General features: G+C 42.8%; 2 protein-coding genes across 6 annotated transcripts in view; one reads left to right on the top strand and one right to left on the bottom strand.

Annotated features, from left to right (window-relative positions):
* The window catches only part of csrnp3 (cysteine-serine-rich nuclear protein 3), a 31,878-nt gene extending 22,447 nt beyond the window's left edge, over positions 1 to 9,431 (top strand). For 4 of the 5 annotated variants that reach the window (XM_061792383.1, XM_061792380.1, XM_061792381.1 and 1 more), the window contains 3 exons: positions 2,608 to 2,867; positions 3,955 to 4,251; positions 5,359 to 9,431. In XM_061792383.1, the coding sequence (XP_061648367.1) occupies positions 2,608 to 2,867; positions 3,955 to 4,251; positions 5,359 to 6,366 (1,565 nt within the window). In that variant the 3' untranslated portion in view covers positions 6,367 to 9,431. Of the gene's footprint in view, positions 1 to 300; positions 1,172 to 2,607; positions 2,868 to 3,954; positions 4,252 to 5,358 lie in introns of those variants that run through there. The other variant, XM_061792384.1, reaches the window with a different exon arrangement.
* Positions 9,432 to 9,673: 242 nt separating this feature from the next.
* galnt3 (UDP-N-acetyl-alpha-D-galactosamine:polypeptide N-acetylgalactosaminyltransferase 3 (GalNAc-T3)) lies at positions 9,674 to 19,595 on the bottom strand. The gene is made up of 11 exons (XM_061792379.1): positions 19,152 to 19,595; positions 17,096 to 17,637; positions 15,491 to 15,663; positions 14,833 to 14,982; positions 14,512 to 14,746; positions 14,329 to 14,446; positions 12,768 to 12,968; positions 11,455 to 11,586; positions 11,146 to 11,247; positions 10,882 to 11,034; positions 9,674 to 10,785 (listed from the first exon to the last, which is right to left on the bottom strand). Exons 1-11 carry the CDS (start codon positions 19,152 to 19,154, stop codon positions 10,672 to 10,674), a joined length of 1,923 nt encoding a protein of 640 aa, XP_061648363.1. The 5' UTR covers positions 19,155 to 19,595; the 3' UTR covers positions 9,674 to 10,671.
* Positions 19,596 to 19,922: the final 327 nt, after the last annotated feature.

Raw genomic sequence — 19,922 nt, 5'->3', positions numbered from 1 at the left:
ACTGTATGTACATTAAAATGTGCTGTGTCTAGGAACTAGCGGTGGGACAAAGCTGGATTTTGAACACGATGTATCATGCAGCATCAATACAAATACAGTGGTGCCTTGAGATACGAGTGCCCCGACGTGAATTTTTCGAGATATAAGCCGTCGTTCAGCTGATATTTTTGCTTTGACTTGTGAGCGCGGACTACAGATACGAGCTTGCATGGTGGCGGTGAACTCGACTCGCTTCACATAAGTAGCACTTTGGTGAATAGTGAACTGTTCTTTAATAAAAGAAACTCTGAGCTGTTTATTGCCACTATCAGTTGAAATTAAACCTTAAACAAAGATATTTTGACTTGGTGTATTTAAACAACCATATTGGTTAGCCTTTCAGTCTGCTAGCTTAATGCTAATACTAAACAGCATCTATCTTGAGGTGCTATAACATTTTTAGCAACCGATTGAACACAAATGGTGCAGCAACAAATGTAGACAGATGACCACTCAGTGATATTTTCTATTCTCTGTGAAGAATGACTAATATTTGTACGGTACTGAAGCGCTCAGAGGAGTTCAGATGTCTCTATTTCGACTCATCTCAATCTCTGTCCGACCTCCTCCATATCGCCACTTGAATTTTCTCCCTCCGATCCTTTTCCTCTCTTCACCTCAATGTTCTCCCTGCACGCCTCAGCACCATGGGAACCAGAGCTTTCAGCTGCTCTGCTCCCCAACTCTGGAACTCCCCTGCCACCTGCCATCCGCAACATTGACTCTTTTCCTCTTTTCAAATCCAGAGTCAAAACCCACATATTCATGACTGCCTACTCCCTTTCCTGAACCTGCATTTCCACTGCCATGTATATTGTGTTATTTATTGTTTATGTACGTTTATCTATCTTCATGCAATTTTACATTATTTTATTAATCTCTCTATGTGATTTTAACCACTATTTTATTGTTCAGTGTCCTAGGGTTTCTTCAATTGCTTTATTGAACAAATGGTAACAAAATACAGTAAATACAAGCACATTCTTGCCCTACTGCCGATGGCCTCAACTAACGCGGTCACTCTGGACACACAGTGGCTAAACCTAAAGCCAGTAACCAGCCGACTATCTGAACGTCCTCATTCGCTCACTTCCACCTCACTCAACAGGCAAGGCCCGCCTTTTAAAGCCAGGTACACAATGCACATGCATACATAGTATTACAGTATAAGCACAAATATATAAAATATTTGAAAATAATTCAACAAATACTTGTTTGCTACCTCACGGATTTCTTCGATTGCAGGGGTGGTGAGGAATGTAACCCATGCGATAAACGAGGGATTGCTGCATATACGTCTGTCTCGCTTATACTGCCCCCAGGTGGCAAAGGAGAGCACACTAAAAAGAGCAGCACAATGGCCATTCAAATTGATGCTGTGTGCCAATAAAAGTCCAATTCTTTTTAATTCTGTTTAATTACATCATTACTGTATGTTTTTATGAAGTACAATACAACGGAGTGTTTTTTTTCCTCATTAAAATACACATGACGACAATTTTTTTTAGGGAAGGCTGAAACTAATTGTTGGTGTTCCCATTAATTTCAATGGGAAAAGATGATTTGATTTACAAGTGATTTGACACTGTATAGCCAGAATGTTCTCTTCCTGCGAACAAATAAACATTTTTGGCATCCTAAAGGATAGAGGGTGAAATACTGTTGTCATCCCATATTTTTGTATCTCTGTAAAACTCATTTTGATAAAGCACTTGTATTAGATGTCATCAGATGCGAATACAGGTGTACCTAATGTTAGGGTTGGTGAGGGGAGAGCTGACATAAGGAGAGGAGTGCGTCCCTGGGGTCAGAGCGTGGCTTCTGTCAGCCGCAGCTGCCAGCGGACGGGGGCCCGCGAAGGCTGACCTTCTGTTGGTTGTCATGTAGTCGCAGCGCCATATGATGGAGGGGAAATCCAGTGACTCACTTGCGAACATTCGGGCACACTTAGAACGAGCTTGAAACATCTGCTAAAACAAGCTGATTAGCATTTGTTTTCCTTGAGAACCAATGTGGGCGGTGTCTCTCGCTCAGAACAGCAGAGCATTGTTGTTCCGTGTGTAGAACTTTAATGTCTGATAAGGGACGTCACTATATTGTGAAGTAGTGCTCTTAAACTCAGGGCCAGCTGGGGAATTATTTATACTCCACTGTTGCCCTCCTCGCCCTTATTGCGTTCTGTGGTAACACAGAACTGGGATGACATTTCCTTCACAACACAGTTGTGCAAAGCTCCTGATATGAAGAAGTGTTTCTCATATTTCACGGTTTTAGGGTTGGTTTTCTCAGCAAATCTATGCCCCACATCTCATGACTGCTTTAAAAGTGTTCCCCACCAAATGAGAGTACAGTTAAATTATTTAAAGGAGACTTATTACGCATCTTTTCCCAATTTAATACAGTTCTCTGGTGGTTAAAAAAAACATTAAAATACTGTACGCATTTGTAAAAAAGTAATTAAAACGTCAAATTTTCATAGTATCTCACCTTTAACACGTGCTAAAAATGTTTTAATGGGCCCTTGATATTCGTAATGTCATGATTTTAACGCGGTGTTTTCCCCCGCAGCCGACTCCATCTTGAAGAGAGAGAAGCGTCTGTGCACAAGGAGGGTGCACTTTGAGAAGGTGACCGTGTACTACTTCAGCAGGAGGCAGGGCTTCACCAGCGTGCCCAGCCAGGGCGGTAGCACGCTGGGCATGTCCAACAGGCACAGCTGGGTCAGGCAGTACTCCCTCGGAGAGTTTGCCATGGAGCAGGAAAGAATCCACAGGGACATGCTGAGGGACCACCTGAAGGAGGAAAAACTCAACTCCATCAAACTCAAGGTAAAAAATAGGTTTCATTCCACACATGGCTTCTTTGGAGTAATGCCCGTCACAATTTTCAACTCATTTGCATTCAACCTTACTTATCTATGCACTTATTGAAAACAACATTACGTACAGCACAGTGCGTATATAGCGTCAGTGTCGGGCGAAATCCTTGCATCTTCAAAATGACTACTTTTCAGGAACTCAAAAGAACGCCACCTTGCTTTCAAGTTGGTATTATACCTTACATTACAATCATATACGGTTGTGCACCAACATCAACACAACACCACCCCAAAATCAACAATTTATTCCGCTGTCGTTGATAGAAATTGTACGGATGCGTCGTCGGCACCACATCAAAGGTTGCAAAATTATATATCATTTTGTTTCACCAGAGTGAGTTTTTGGACTTAATGAGAACAGAGATTAAACTGTGACCATCATTTCTCTATCTACAGTGCATATTAATTGACGTGCAAAGATTTAGCACAATGCTAATTTCCATCTGTTGTCCCGTATAGGAAACATAAAGATATAACACCAAATGACAGACACAGTATACATAAAATAAACAGTGCCGTAACATAGACAAAACTATAAGAATAAACTTTACAATAAAACAGTTACAATAAAAAAAAAAAACTGAGCCCAGACCAACCCGCTATTAGTAAAAATCAGCGATAGGACAGACCATATTAAAAAAAACTTTTATGGTGTTACCCCTCACACATGCTTCACACATATTAAAACGCTTTTTTAAACACATTGTAAATATACTTGAACACACACAATAAAACTGCAGGCATAAAATGTATGGAAAATACATTTTATGCCTGCTCTGGGTGAGAGCTGTGGCCTACAGTAGCTTCTGCTTGAGTGTGCTCACTGTGTTTTACTGGCGTTCAATAAACATCTGAAAGTTGCATCGGCAACTGTGGCTGCAAGGGCATTTCAGTAAGTTAGTATACTGTAAAACCCGATGCAAAACCTTTGCTTAAAAGTATAGCGGGGGCGCAAAATATGAACATTGTACTTTGTGACTTGAGATTTTATAGTTCCTGAAAGTTTTGGTTCTTTTGTGATTTCTTCTATTTTCTAGCTGACCAAGAATGGAACAGTCGAGTCTGACGAGGCCAACACACTCACCGCTGAAGACATTTCCGATGACGATATCGACTTGGACAACACGGAGGTGGATGAGTACTTCTTCCTGCAGCCGCTCACCACTAAAAAGCGGCGGGCCCTGCTGCGTACCTCCGGGGTCAAGAAGATTGACGTGGAGGAGAAGCACGAACTTCGGGCCATCCGCATGTCCCGAGAGGACTGTGGGTGTGACTGCAGAGTCTTCTGTGAGCCAGAAACCTGCGCCTGCAGCAATGCGGGGATCAAGTGCCAGGTAAGTTATGACAAAAATCACATAAATGTATAATGACCTCCTCATATGATTATTGGGGCAATTCGAATGCATATAATGCATCTGTAACCCTTTTAGTAACTGATATTTGAACACAAACGGTGCAGCAATGCATTAAGGTATTTAATATATCAATACTCACAGTCATATATTCTTTATCCTCTATGAGGAGCTAAGGCTGTACTATACTGTATAGATGTCCATTTGTGGTAAATCCATCTGTCTGTCTTATACTGCCCCCCGGTGGCCAAGGTGAGCAGCAGCACAATGGCCATTCAATTGATGCAAAGTGTGATGAAAACCGTTTATCCATCCATCCATTCTCTAAGCCGCTTCTCCTCACTAGGGTCGCGGGCGTGCTGGAGCCTATCCCAGCTATCATCGGGGCAGGAGGCGGGGTACACCGTGAACTGGTCGCCAGCCAATCGCAGGGCACATATAAACAAACAACCATTCGCACTCACATTCACACCTACGGGCAATTTAGAGTCTTCAATTAACCTACCATGCATGTTTTTGGGATGTGGGAGGAAACCAGAGTGCCGGGAGGAAACCCACGCCGGCACGGGGAGAACATGCAAACTCCACACAGGCGGGGCCGGGAATTGAACCCCGGTCCTCAGAACTGTGAGGCAGATGCTCGAACCAGTCGTCTACCGTTCCACCTGAAAACCGTTTAAGTCTTTTTAATACTATTCAATTATATCATTACTATTTTTCTCGTTTAAAAACGCATTGCAAACTCTTGTTTTTTGGGGAGGCTGGAACAGATTAATGGCATTTCAATTTATTTCAATGGAGAAAGATGATTAGAGATATGAGGGATTTGTGTTTTCACAGAATGGATAAAACTCTTATCTCAAGGCACCACTTTATTACTATTATAAAAATGCATTCCAACAGTTCAAGACAACTTTAATGAATGCCTTGGATCCAATTCAGTATTTCCCAGCGCTTACTGAGCCAAGGCACCCATTTTACATGAGAAAAACATGGGTTAAAAAAATGGCTGTACAGCACTGTTGCTTTTAAATTCATGTAATGATCCCAAAGTGTAGCCCATGACAGGAAATGCTTTGTTTTCTCTAGGTGGACCGCATGTCATTTCCATGTGGCTGCACAAAAGAAGGCTGCAGCAATTCAAGTGGAAGAGTGGAGTTTAACCCCATCCGCGTTCGGACCCATTTCCTGCACACCATAATGAAGCTGGAGCTGGAGAAGAGTCGTGAGCAGGAGCAAGCTTCCCCTACAAACGGTTACCACGGCAACGACGCAGTGAGCTCAAACCCTTTGGTTCAGTCTCAGCAAAGGTTGGACTACGCTTTGCCCGACGCCGTTCCGCAAAGCACCGGCGTGCATCTGCAGACGCCCGGCGAGATGGACGAGCCGCTGGAGGACGAGGACGAGGACGAGGATGAGGATGACGAGGACGACGAGGAAGAGGACAACGAAGACGAGGAGGATAGCAGCAGCGTTTTCAGCGGGCTTTCAGACTCCAGCACTCAGAGTTTAGCCAACAGCGACTCGGAGGAGGACGAGGACGAAGACGAGGACGAGGAGAGGTCGGAGAACTTGTGTCACACCGAGGTGGTCCCCTTGGCCTCCGTGCTGTGTTACGGCGACGACGACAACCTCGTGAACGGGAACGCTTATTTAATGAACTCCTCCTCGGCCGAGTACTATCAGCTTGGGAATTCTGGCTCCGCCCCCAGTGGCCCAAGCGGCCAATCGGGCGAACCCTACGGGGAAGCCTTAGCATTCCAAGAGCCAATCATCAGCCCCCAAACCCAGGGAGCCTTCCCAAATCAGCCGGTGGAACAATATTCGACGAATTTTAATTTGGGCGGTAGTGCACCGGTGGCCTCTTTGAGCCACTACGCCCATGAGAACGACAAGCAGATGCCGTCCAAAGCAGACTTTGTGGACCCGGCTGAGAACCAGTTTCATAACTACCTGAACAATAACGCCCACGGTCCGTTCAGCACTCACGGCTCATGTGCAACAGCCGAGCCGCCGCAGCAGTCCAGTGTCAACGGACACCCCGATCTGAACTTACTTGTAACAAGTACCAAGAATGTCTCTTTACCAGCTGTGTAGGAGGCCTCACATTTGCATCTTTACTTGCTCGCAAAGGTTGAATCAAGGCAACTGAACTTTTCTCGATTTTTGATGTTTCAGTTCTACATTTTAGGTGTACAGTTTCCCTTTTTCCAATGCAATGCAGTGCAGTGTAGTGAGAAGTGCAGTGACCTCTGCAGCCTTTGAACAGGCGCATGGCAACAACATCGGCGAAAGGCTTCTTCGAGTCCAGAGTCAGCGGTTCATTTGCATCTTGAGAAAGGATATTCCTTTGAGGCAGGGCACCAGACTGCCCCTGAATGGTTGAACTTTGCCCCTAACTATTATTAAATATGAATTGTTAATGTGAAAATCTACAGGTTTCACATAACTCTTTCACTATAAACTCGATTATCAATGCTTCAATTCTCCCCCCCCCAAAACCTTGACTCCATTTGTGAGGAAACGGTCATGACGAAAAAAGGCAGGAAATTCTGTTTTCGAGATAAGACGCTGAGTATAATCACTAATACGGTGAAAGTCAGAGGAAATGTGAATATTAAAAGTGTGTGCCCCTAAATTTTGTGCTTGCGTCCATAAAATTTTAAGTTAGGGACCACTATGTTCCTAGTAAAAACAAAAAAGGTCATCTGGAGCCCCGCTCTGAGGACAATGACATCCAAATTCAAGACATAGAGTGCCGCTGGTGTAAAAGAAGCCGTCTATGTCAAACTCCAAAAGTCATCTCTCAACAGCGGAGGTTTGAGTAAGAGAGAACACTTAACTCTTAACTGAATTCTGGCCTCCCTTCACATTTTATTTTGAGATTCTGCTCTGTTTTTTTTTTTTTTTTCTTTTCAAAATGTCAAAATGATTTGGAGCCTGCCAGTCCTACCTCAAACGTCTCCAATTGGCTCAAAATGCTGCTGCTTGCCTCTTAACTGGAACATGTAAGAGGCAGCACATAACCCCTATTCTGGCCTCCTTCCACTAGCTGCCTGTCCACTGCCTGAATTTTCTCCTATTTGTTTTCAAATCTCAAAATGTTCTCGCCCCACCTTACGACTCTGCCGCTCCATCTCTACACTCCTCAGGTCAGCTGACCAGTTGCTCAGTGGGGACTGTGCTTTTTCTGTCGCTGGTCCCAAACTTTGCAATGACCTCCCGGTGCACATTATTCAAGCCTCTTCGCTGTCCATTTCTAAAACTCGCCTTTACATTTTTAAAAATTGTTTTAACCCTGGTTATTGTTTTATTGTTCTTAAATTATAAATAAAATTCAGTTGAGTTACATCCCTTTCCCCAAAGATTCTCATTCCACGGGAAGTGTGGCCCTAGCGAGTTCTTCACCAGCCACGCCAGGCAACAACACCGTATTGTGACCAGCAGCAGGGATCCCACACTGCAAACAATAAATAAGGAGACTCCGCATCTAAAATGTATCATTAAAAAAGCCTTTTGGATTAAAAGTCAAACGTCTTTAACAAACAAGAAAAGTTTAATTGCCTGGATTCAACCTTTGCTGATTACCATGAACTGGATGACTGGGAATCCAAACGGACATCTTGGTGTTTTTTTTTTAGGGAGCGCATAGCATTCATGGACCTTTGCATTGTCTGACTTTCAGTTTCAAAGCAGATCACAGCGCCGTGGCACATTTTCATCGCTTCATCGTAGAAATGTTTCGGAGGTCACACAAATGACAACGTTACCACGGAACAAAGCTCAATTATGTCACGCTGTGCAATGTTATCTTGTAATTTCAGACGTAAAGTTCTAGTTTCGAGCAAATATTGTACTTTAGATGGAACTTTTATGTCTATCGTATGTGTCAAATGTGTGCAAAAAGGATTACCGTCAAGTTTATTTATTGTTTAGGAATTATATGTATACGTACAGTATATATTGTAAAAGTTTTGATAATACGCATGCTCTTGGGAATTGCAGCAGTATTTAAGGGGAACAAAATGTTGTTTTATACAAAACAAAAATGTGCGCTTGTTTTTTTCCTTACTATGATATGCTTTTCTATGGTTTGAAAAGCATGAAAAAGCCTGAGTTCTCAGTTGTCAAAGGTGGGGCTAAAGTGTTGGATGCCGCAATTTTTCTTTTTTTTTATCGATACTTGAATGGTGGAAAAGTGAAGATTCACCACATTAGAAAGTGTTTCATTCATACAGGGAAATTAATTAAATAGCACTTTGAAATGTCTCCAAAAAGCTCTTATTCAAATTCATACTGAACACAAAGTAACCACTAAATATTTATCTAAAATAATGTATTGTCTTTTCTGGTTATAGATTTGTTTTAATTATAACTTTTTTTTCTGATTTGAACGCAGTACAAACAACATTGCTGTCTGCTCGTTTAAATAAATGAGGGTTATTGATGTGGATCCATTAAATGAGGTTGTTGTGTGCAATAGTTATCTACTAATGGTAGTCCACAAATTCTTTTTTTGTTTCCTCTATGGCTCAACACTGCATATTTCTTTCTCTTATAATTGCCAATACATACATTAAAAATGGATGACAATCACAGCTTGATATTAGATGGTTCATATTAATAATTGAGTCATTGAAAATGACAAAGGAGAGAAATTACAAAGTAAGCACTTAATGAAATCAAATATAAGTGCTCTGCTGCTTATGCAGGAATATTTGCTTTTCAGTGGTTGTGTTGAGTAGTTTGGAACTTGTGCATGTGTAGACTGCTTTCAGGCAATGGAGGGAATCAACAGAGCCCTGATGGTACCGATTTATTTTGCCAAAGCATACAGGACAGTGAGGGCGAGACACTATAATGTTGCATCCGGTCAATAGTTTTTTTTCCCCCAGTATTTGAGTGATATATTGAAATGTGTATTTATTGTGGGAAGTCAGTATTAAGTAAATTGCTTCAGTTTTTTTAAATGGTCAATTTATAAATGCTGATTGTGACTTGTGAAGCTTAATGTGCCTGATTTCTTTTTCATTTTTCAATTATGTGAAATGCATATGTTTTGCACAAATGTTTGATTTTTATCTGTAGATAGAATTTGCTTCGTTTTAATTTTTACATGGTTTTGAAATAAATGTCATTTGGTCTTGATGGTTTTAATGCCATGTAAATGTCGTGTGTGAGTCTACAGCGCCCTCTCGCGACCAGATGAGCTCATTGATCACCTTCAGCGTCATTCACCGGGCTCAAAATATGGCATCTTTAGTTGCAATACACACACACAAAAGCCACCATTTGAATACGTCCACGTCATCTCTCCTTAACGATCACAAACTAAAAGTTGTGAAGCACCATTGGTGAAGAAAAAAAATTCAAAAATAAAAATCACCTATTGCTTATCCGGAGCTTCTGGACAAATGACTGCTCATATTTATTTTCCAAGTTCCCATTTGACAAGAAATCATACAGTAAGGCTGCTAAAGATTGCAGTACTTAGGACTTCTAGCACAAAGCAGCTGCGTGTGGTGGTAATCCAAATTTGTGACTAAATGAAATCATACAGTTGCAGCTAAACATGGGGCCTTGCATCACGTGGATCCAGAGCCAGCCAACTTCAAATCCAGCTCAAATAGCAAGAAAACAATGACATTGATGACCCACAACAGTATTCCCTGCACACTTTCACCCATTCAACCAGCAGCTCACCTTTTTCCACCTCATATAGAATAAAATAACATCTAAGGCACTGGTTGAAAGCTGTCATAAAATATATTCTTCAAGGACTATGCTCATATTTGTGTTTCAGCTTTAGCAATTTAGTCTCATTAGTGCACAAATCGTATTTTCTTTTAATTTAATAGATATTCGATGTTGCCTTCATATGTGCAAGTACAGCACATTACAATATGTTGACAAGGAGACGTGAAAATACACAGCTCCTAAGTATTTATCAATGAAGGGATTTCTAAATCTTAATTGGGTAGTCATCTTACCCACACATTTTGGACAATAGTATGCTTCTAATTTAGTGGGAAAGCACTTGAGAGTCCTGACGTCAAACCCACTAAACACCTTTAGGATGAACGAGAACCGATATTGCGTGCTACAGAAAAGTAGAAGCGTGTGGATCAAGTCATTTTGTCCAAATACTTTTGTCCATATATTTGATCTCAAACACAAAAAGAGGCACCAGTCAGCACAGTGCATCTTCATTCTTCCAAAGAATCTTTGAATTCACATTTTGGGGTGGGGGGACGACAACCCCCACCCCACCCCCACCTTGCTTTCTCCCGATATTCAGACTTTGAAGCAGCGACTGTTCGTTTTTATGTGTTAAAAATAAATTAAAACATTGCAGTCGGGAATCTATAATAAAAAAGGGATATTGAAGAAATGATTCTACATTCAGATGAATGACCAAAGCTGGTATCTGTCCGAGGGGTCGCAGGGAGCCAGAGCAGGATGCTCAAAACGGGCACTCAGACACACTTTCCTTCTCGGTATGTAGAATAACTGGTTCTAGTCGAAGAGGAACACAAAAACACATTTCTTTGCAATGAAAAGCTCTGGAACTGCAAACAATTTGACAGAAAAATGCTAAGGGTTCAAACATACATCCTTCAGCTCCCACTTTTGCTCCGGATCCACAACTGTATTCCCGCCTTTATACTGGCAGGCCTCCAGCTTGACAGCCCCCTCCGCTCCGTGCAAACACAGCTCCTTCTGAATGTTGTGTCGAATCTCGTGATGTGTGGAGAACTCAAAATACTACAGATGCACGCAAAAGAGAGGGGAGGGGAAAAAACTAAAGTGTGATTTGAAGGTTAAACCAGATTAGATTTTTGTCGATAAGCCATAAAAAGGCATTTTCTTACAAACCTGGTTCCCTCCCAATCCGTGACATGGGTACATGATCAGATGTTTGCCCCCGTCATTGTTCTCGCCCGCATCCAGACACGAGTCCTTGCCCACATTTTTCACCTAAACACAAAGAAAGAACTCAAAACGAAAAGCCAACAAACCCGAGCAAGCTGTTCAAACAACTTGAGTGTCTGGAGAGAGTCAGTGGCGTCAAATTGGAACTCCTCTCGACCCGTTGGAGGTCCCGAGGAGAAACCCACAGCAGCCACACTGAGCTCTGAGGATTAGAGTCGGGGAGATGGCTGACAGGTCGGCGCCCAACCTTACCGCGCCAAAGCGCAGAGGGTTCAGATCAGGCATGAAGACCTCTGGATAGACGTTCTTCAAATACCAGGAGAAGTTCTTGCACTGCAGCCGCTCACGAAGGTCTATGCGCTTTGAGATGTCGCCGAAGGTTTTCTGTAGGTGGGCACAACAATTTGGTATAGCTGCAATGACATCCACTTTCAAATTTGTTAGCAAATAGTTGCCAAATACATGTCTAGGCTGGAGATGCATTTGCATAAGTTTTTGTTTGAAACGGAAAATACAACGGGGCTTTGAGAGCTCTCAAATCATATTTTCCCATTGAAATGAATGGAAATAATCCGTTCAAGCCCCCCCCCCAAAAAAAAAACTTTTAAGAAAACTAACCATTCTATAATAATATACTTATAGATGCTCTTCACAGAGGATAAAGAATACATGCTTGTATTTTGTTATATCATCTGTCTACATGTGTTGTTGTTCAGATGTCTGCAGGTTACTTAAACACTGCCACATAAATGCTAATTGTTAGCCCGTCTGCCTATGGTGCTTCCCACTGTATGTCAGTTTTGGGCAGTGGAAGTTCATTCACGTAGACCACTCTGGGACAACTCCTCAAGACAGCATTGTTCAATACAAAGTGTTTCATGGTTGGAGACTATTCTCAAAATTAAGATATGATAAACACAAACAACAATATTAAGAAATAACAATAGATCCAAGTAAATTTGGTCAAATTCAGATTCCTGGTCAACACTGCTCCAAAAAACTGTAAAGCTGAAGTGTTGCATACAAGAAGAAAGACTGAACAAAGTGATTTTTTTGGAATAAGGGGAGCAATCACATGAAGAGGATGCTACTTACTTACCTGAATGTTCACAGCTAGTGCGGGGGACTCCTTGAGGAATGCGTGTTCGAAGGGTACTTGAGGTGGAGCCCTGAGGGAGCTTTTTATGGCACCTATGTCAGGAAATGCTACGAGCCTCTGTCATTTACCAGCGTTGCATTCCTCCAGGCTCTTTGGTCTCTGCCTGCTGCCAGCAAGCTTTCGTCACGGCCATTTATTTCTTTTCTTTTCAAACAATGTGCTTCCTTTCTACTGAATGAGGTAAATACTGGACTTTGGACTCTCTTTGTAATTCTACACTTGACCCTGAAGAATGTATTTCCCCCAAGCATGTAGCGTTGAGACCTAGCGCTGCTGCTAAGTAATTAACAAAAGGATAGGTTTAAACATGCCTTCAGAAGAGAGGTTCTAAACTTAAAAGCAGCTTGCAAAAATCGAGATTTTGAAATGATTGACTGGAAAAATGCTGATGAAAGGTAGCACGTACATCTTTGGCCATCTGTCTGGCTTGCTGGTTACGACGGTAGAAGATTTCCTTGTACTCGTCCATCCAGACCTCAGCCAGTCGGACCTGGTTGCGGGCGATCACCTGCGTGCCCTTGGGAAAGGTGTGGGGGCTCTTGGTGCGGAAAACGTGGCCGACAACAGAGCATGGGATGATCTCCAGCTGTCCACCACACTGCCAGACCTGCAGGTTACATAAGAATGCCATAAAACACTTTCCATTAAGAAGCACAGTTCAGTAATGCCACAGTACAGATTGGATCAGGTATTCAGCAATAGTGTTTCTACCAAGTAGCACCTCAAAAAAGAATTCTGCACCATAATGACTAACATTAAAATAAATTAGCGTACTAGGCTCAAGTTTTCATCAAACATAAGGCAGAGGTACTATTCCTAAAAATACAGTATATTTAATCCTTGTGCCGTGTTCATATTTTTGTATCTTAGCCAGTGTCCATGGGTCTGGTGGAAATCTGTAATCAATTCTGAAATCTGATACATGGACTAATTTCAGTCCTCTGGTAAAATGTTTGGGAAATACGAGAGCAGAAGGTGTTGGTGTTTGAATTCTACAACAATGTTACAATGTTGCAAGGGCAAGGTCAGAAACAAAATGCACATCCTGTAATATAAAATGTGTTGAAAATTTTTTCTGATACATGCCGTCACAGAAAATGAGCCAAGGACAAGGAGTCTAACAAAAATCACTGTATTCATTTAAGGGGAAGAAGAAAAAAAAAAAAGAAAATACATCCCACAGCACAAAACACCGTACAAGGATTATGTTAGCTACTGTAACATAGTACACAGTTTGAACATAAACTCTAAACATGAACATAGAAAATAATGATCCAATTAAAATGTATTGAGGTAAGTTAAAAATGTACCCAAATGGTTAAACAAACTGTTCGAAAAGATTATATGCAAATGTATGGTACTTAAGCGAAACTCAACTGAACCCATTCATTGATTCATTCAATTTCCATACTGCTTATCCTCACTAGGGTCGCGGGCATCCACGAGCCTATCCGAGCTGACTCTGGTACGCCCTGAACTGGTCGCCAGCCAATCGCAGGGCACATATAAACAACCAACCATTCACACTCCCATTCACTCCCATTTGAACCCGGGTCCTCAGAACTGTGAGGCAGATGTGCTAACCAGTCCTCCACCCCAACTGAACTGAAAAATAAATAAATAAACATTATTCACAGTTTGACTATTTTAATCAGTAATTGTGTACCACACAGAACCACTGCTGTAACATTACTCTTGCAGCTTAAGAGCATGGAATAATGGCATCGACACGTTCATTCGCAACAAGCCAGATAATTTGACCAATCAATGGACAGCAGCGCGTCTGCAGCTCCACCGATTTCAAGACTACAGACGCTTGCCACGCAGACAGGCACCTTAATGAAAGGCTACTGAACATACCGGACAGGTACTCTGCAGTAAAGTCACAATAAAATGCATACCACGACTGAACTAGGCTCTAGTGCTTGCTGGGAATGAGGTATGTTGATGGCTTGGCAAGGTCTTACCCTGAAAGACATTTCAATATTCTCGCCACCCCAGATTTCCATTTCCTCATCATAGCTTCCGACCTGGTAGAAATATTCCCTGGAGATGGAGAACAACCCGCCGGCAAACGTGGGAGTCCTACAGAACACTTGAATTAAAAAGAAGTTTTCACAAAATTGATATTGCGAGACTGCTCGGCTTACTTGATTGGGCATGTTTCATTCTTCCTCCTCTTTTTCTCATGGTCCGGAAGGCTCTCCCATCCGAAGGATAGGCCCCAGTCAAAGTTTCCCCGGTTGTGGTTCTGGCCGTACGGGGACGGCTTCATGAACTCAAAGGTGTTAAGATCAATGGTCGATATATCAGGACTGACCACTGCAGTCGAGTTCTCTGCTATCCTGGCAAGCAGTGGTTCCAGCCATCCATTAAAGCACTCACCTTTCAACACAAGAAACCACATCACACGCAGCTCCCTGACAACATTTGTAAGTGTGTTTGGGCTGGCATGCAATGTGTGAACTCACAATGGGCGTCCAGAAAGGTGAGCGCGTCACCGGTAGCCACAGATGCGCCCAGTAACCGAGCGGAGATGAGGCCTTTTCTCTCTACCTGCCGAACGACCCGAACGATACTCAAGGCTTTCAGATACTCGTCCAACTCATCCTTTAGCACATCTGAAAGGGAAAAAAAGGGAGATAAAAATGAGACTGTGAAAGAGATTTTGATTTATGAACCATATGGTAGAGTCCCATATAAAGGGGCAGGGACTCTCAAGGTGATGATTAAAAAAAATAATAATAATGAAACTGTTTGGCATGCATGACTCAACCAGAATAAAAGAAGAACAAGCTTTTCTGCTAATCCTCGACATGGCGAACTATCTGGTCAAACTAGTTTCCACCCACTAATACTGCTGCACCACCTGTGGCCTGGCTCCATACACGTAACTGAATCTAGCAGATCGACTGAACTCTCCCCGAAGATTCTGTTACTTCCCTCCCAGGATTCTGTTTACAAGAGTCATTTCTAAGCTCTGACTGTGAAGTCCTCTTAGGAAAGTATTCACTCGAAGGCCTCCCTTCCTTGAGCTACAGAAGGGAAAGAAAGGGCTTTCTCTCCACCACGCCGCAAGAAATCAAACCCTTCAGAAAAGAGTGATAGGCTCCTAGTGGGCCCATTTACCATCAACACTGGCGTCGTCCACCAGGATAATCTCCTTGAGAAGAATAGCAGGGGATGTATGCAGGACACTGTACACGGTCCTTAGCAGGGTGCTCCAGGCCTCATTGTGAAACACGATTATCACGCTGGTGGTTGGCAAGGGAGGGCATCGCTTGAAGGTTTGCTCAATACATCTGCAGAGAGAAGCACAAAGATCTGTCTGTCCCGAGTGGTCCAGAAGGCTTCCTCTGTGGAATGTTCGATTGCTGCTGCGACACACCGTTCAAATCGGCAACGGGAGAAATGATCTGATTCAGTTAGATTAAACAGCATGTTCTATGGCTGTCTGTAACAAATACAGCACTGAGATGCAGTATTGGGGTGTGCTGTAATTAACCAAACGCAAGTGCCTTTGACTGAGCTGGCCACAGTAACTGGGCAGGCATGCTGAAACAAAGTCTCGGTGAGAGCAATCATCTCTGTGGTTTGTGTCTAACTCCGCTTGCAAAAACCAAACACCGTGGAGTTTAGACTCCAGTCTTGTATTACACCCCCCCCCCCCCCCCCATGCTAATCGATGTTACGCAAAAACTTGTGTTGTTTTTTTACCTCCACCAAGGAAGTTACAGTGGAAGGTCTGAAGGTTAAAAAAATATGCTTGAAAGTCACATTAAGCTACAGAGTTTGAAACATAACCAATGAGTGTGTGCTTTCAAAGAGATGTCCCGATATGTCGATATTTGTGCCAGACCTCAGGATGACTTTTTTCTTTTTTTTTTTTGCAACACTTATTTCAAAGAAAGGGCAGTATCAAAAAGGAGGAGTGTAGTAGCAACATCCATTTTCAGGTTATACTAGTTGCATCTGATTGGCAATGGAGCGTGACATGGTTTCAGCTCATTCAGCAGACATGCCCACAGCGTTTGAGAGCAGACAATGGCTTGATATTTCACGATTTTGAAGCCACATTTCATATCGGTAGCGATTTTTTTTCAAGCTTTCAAATTTGGCAGGGTTGTTAACAACTCCTCTGTGTTGTGTCAAATTTAGAAGACATACTTCTTTTAGTTTTAAATGTTTTGTATTTATGTTTGCTTGTTTAAGTTATTTGACAACAGTTAAGAATGTTAAAAAGTTACTTAAAACCAAATGAAAAATGACCTTGATTCCATTGTTCGTTTCTTTTGCTTGTCATTTAGGGTTTGCCTTAAAATTTACTGAGACAATTTAAGCAAGCTTCAGTGAATGGTGAAAAGCACATTTTAACATTACAATACGGCACTTTTCAAAATTAAGACTTGAGGTTTTGTGGTCTATAGGTCCATTATCAGGCTATTCAGTTATAAATGGACATAGCACTGGTAGGGGTTTTTGGTCTATAGTTTGCGTCATATTTTGCCAGTTGAATTTTATTATTTTATTACCATTATCAGACTATTCGGTTGTTAATGGACATAGCCCAAATAAGTAGGTGTGAATGCAGCTATGGTGCTGAGCAATTATTTGGGAAAGGAGTGAGCAACATTTTGTTCGCACAAACATCCCCGACTCCATGTTGAGTTTAAGATCCAGGTAAACATGAGGTCTTTTGTATGAACAGGATGAAGAGTGCACAAGCAAACATACTCCGGCGGTCTTGTGTCTGCGCCCAGGTCTCGGCTCAGGGAGATGCGATCACTGGCATACAGATTGAAGCAGTGCTTCTGCTCGCCAGTCTCCTTTTCCTTCTGTTCTGCGGGGCTCAGGCTGTCCGTGCGGAAGGGCTTGCCAGCGGCACCGGGAGCCAGCGGGTTCTGGGGAGGCCTCTCCAGGGCCGGTTTGAGCTCCACAGCTGTGTAGCGACCCGACAAACAGGTCACACTGTTTGCACTGTGCCTCTGATGCACAGGGGCTCTAATCTGCATCTTTGGCATGGCATCCCTGAAGTTATTAACTGCTCCCATCACCATGCCCAGCATGGTATCCCGTTTCTCTTTTATGTCCTTTAGCCACGGGTCCTTCTGTTGACTTTGGCTTTCCACTTCCCATTGTATGAAGAACACAAACGTGACAAAGACCAGAGCCACTGCGGCCAGTTTAAGAGGGTGCAGTCGTCGTCGGAGTACTCTGCGCAGATATGTCATTCTTCTTGGGTGGATAGGCCGACTGGTTTTAAACTGCAGTCTCAACTGCAATAAATTGATAGAGAACCAGTGTCAAACTCAGTGTCACATTTAGGGTCAATATCACGATAAAAGTGCCTTTCAAGTCCTCAACAGAATCACTCGGTCATTGTGAAAATGTAGCTCTACATTCACATGCTGACTTGAAACACTTCATCTTAGTCCATGGTCAGGCTTTAGAATGCAATGAAAATGTACTGAATAGAATGAAAAATACAATTAATTAATACCATGAGATTATTTTTATAAGTGGCCAAACATTTGTATATATTAGTACAATGACAAGTTTTTTTCAAAAAGGAGTAGTTGATTTTGGCATGTCCAACACATTGCTCTGCTAATGAGTGAGTTGTGATTGGTTAAAGGTCCTGTATTTTGGCTATTTAGACCTCCATAGAGTGACTCTCTAACATGAACTTTGTATGAAAGTGTCAATTTCGTTTAAAACAAATACATTTAAAAAAAAAACCTTGGTTTTGTCATACGTGTCCAGAAAAGCCCCCTACTTCTGTTTGACACAGTTTTGTATCCGCTTTGTCCATATTTGCCTAAGACCACCCCACTTTCCTCTGATTGGTTGTCTCCGTGTAGAAGACCCACTTGTGAGAGCACACGTGTTTGTTATGTTGCCAGTGCTAGCTCGGGAGTGGAAAGGGCAGCCGGAGATCTTGCCTAGTGACATAGATCCATCCATTCATCCATTTTCTTTACCGCTTCTCCTCACTAGGGTCGCGGGCTGCTGGAGCCTATCCCAGCTATCTTCGGGCGGGAGGCGGGGTACACCCTGAACCGGTCGCCAGCCAATCGCAGGGCACATAGAAACAAACAACCATTCGCACTCACATTCACGCCTATGGGTAATTTAGAGTTTTCTCCGGAGCGCCCGGAGAAAACGCACGCAGGCACGGGGAGAACATGCACACTCCACACAGGCGGGGCCGGGATTTGAACCCCTGTCCCCAGAACTGTGAGGCAGATGTGCTAACCAGTCGCCCACCGCGCCGGCCGTGACATAGATCAAGTCAAGAAACTTGAATTCATATTTCACGTTTACGCAGGCACCACAGAGACAATATCACATCACAAATACTATCGTTTTTAAAAAGACACATACACACACCTGTTTGCATGTGCACTGTCTACTTGCAGTTAATTTATAGTGTGGGAGCTTAACAACCTGCGCCTTTCCGACGGCATAACATCTACGTCATGCAATAGAAATATGAAATTCAATAAGCGGCAAAATCGACTTTATTTATTTTTGTATTTATTTTTGTAAAATGGGGCATTCTCAAAAGGGACTCTCAAGTGATATAGAGTTTTTAGTATTGGACAACATTTTCCACTACTTCCTGTAGGTAAACATACAACTTGTTCAGTGATTGTACAGCGAGTAACTGTAGAATTAATATTTAATCACGTAATAAATGTGAAAGTGTCATAAATCACTGAGCCCCATCGCTGAGGATTCCGTCAGAGGAACAGGAGGGGGGGGGGGGGGGGGACGGGACAAAACTTACCATGAGTCAGTGAACCAGACGTGCAATAAATAATAAAAAAAAAAGGCTCCACAATCAACTCCAACAAAAACGCACGGACCGAATTCATGTCGCCTTCCGACGGGGCAACACGTCCGTGCCCACACCGACGCCGAGGAGAAAAGCTGCTGTTTACCGCGGAGACGAAATAAATCCGAATAAGATTTGTACTTCGCGAAACTTCCGTCTCGTTGGATCCAGGTGCGTTGCTCTCAGGTAGGAGGCGGGGACCGAGTGATGCGCGTGCGCACAGCCGAAACCACCGTGTCAAACTCCATGGCTGAAATAAAAGGAGGAACACATGGAAAATGTAAAGTCTCTTGTCAGGCAAATGTGTTTTGTTTTGTTGCAAAAGCATTTAAAAGCACACGGAGACGCGTTGCCATAAAGTTTCAATTCCCGGGTCGTCATGGAGCGGCTGAATGAAGAATGATGACGCCATGCAGCGGGGTTCGCTCAAGAGCCTCATTCATCCGCACTGTTGCTGGGATACAACCAGCGCAGGAACGCGCTTTATCGTGCACCGCATCCAATCGGCTCCTCTCGCCAAAATTGGGCGAAAGTAAAAAGATCAAACAAACCAAAAAAACAAACACTTTCATTCGCAAAAACAAGTTGCTACATTTGTGTGTGTTGTGTGTGTGTTTTCATTACCTGACAGTTACCAGCACGATGGATCATAAGTCCCCCAGCTCTTTTCTTCAGTTGATGGTCGCGATAAAAAAAAAAAAAAAAAAAAAAAAAAGAGTTTGA

This window comes from Phyllopteryx taeniolatus, chromosome 12, assembly GCF_024500385.1.
Source record: "Phyllopteryx taeniolatus isolate TA_2022b chromosome 12, UOR_Ptae_1.2, whole genome shotgun sequence".
Taxonomy (NCBI): Eukaryota; Metazoa; Chordata; class Actinopteri; order Syngnathiformes; family Syngnathidae; genus Phyllopteryx; species Phyllopteryx taeniolatus.
Note: the sequence above shows the minus strand (reverse complement) of the source record. Positions and strands in the feature narration are given on the sequence as shown.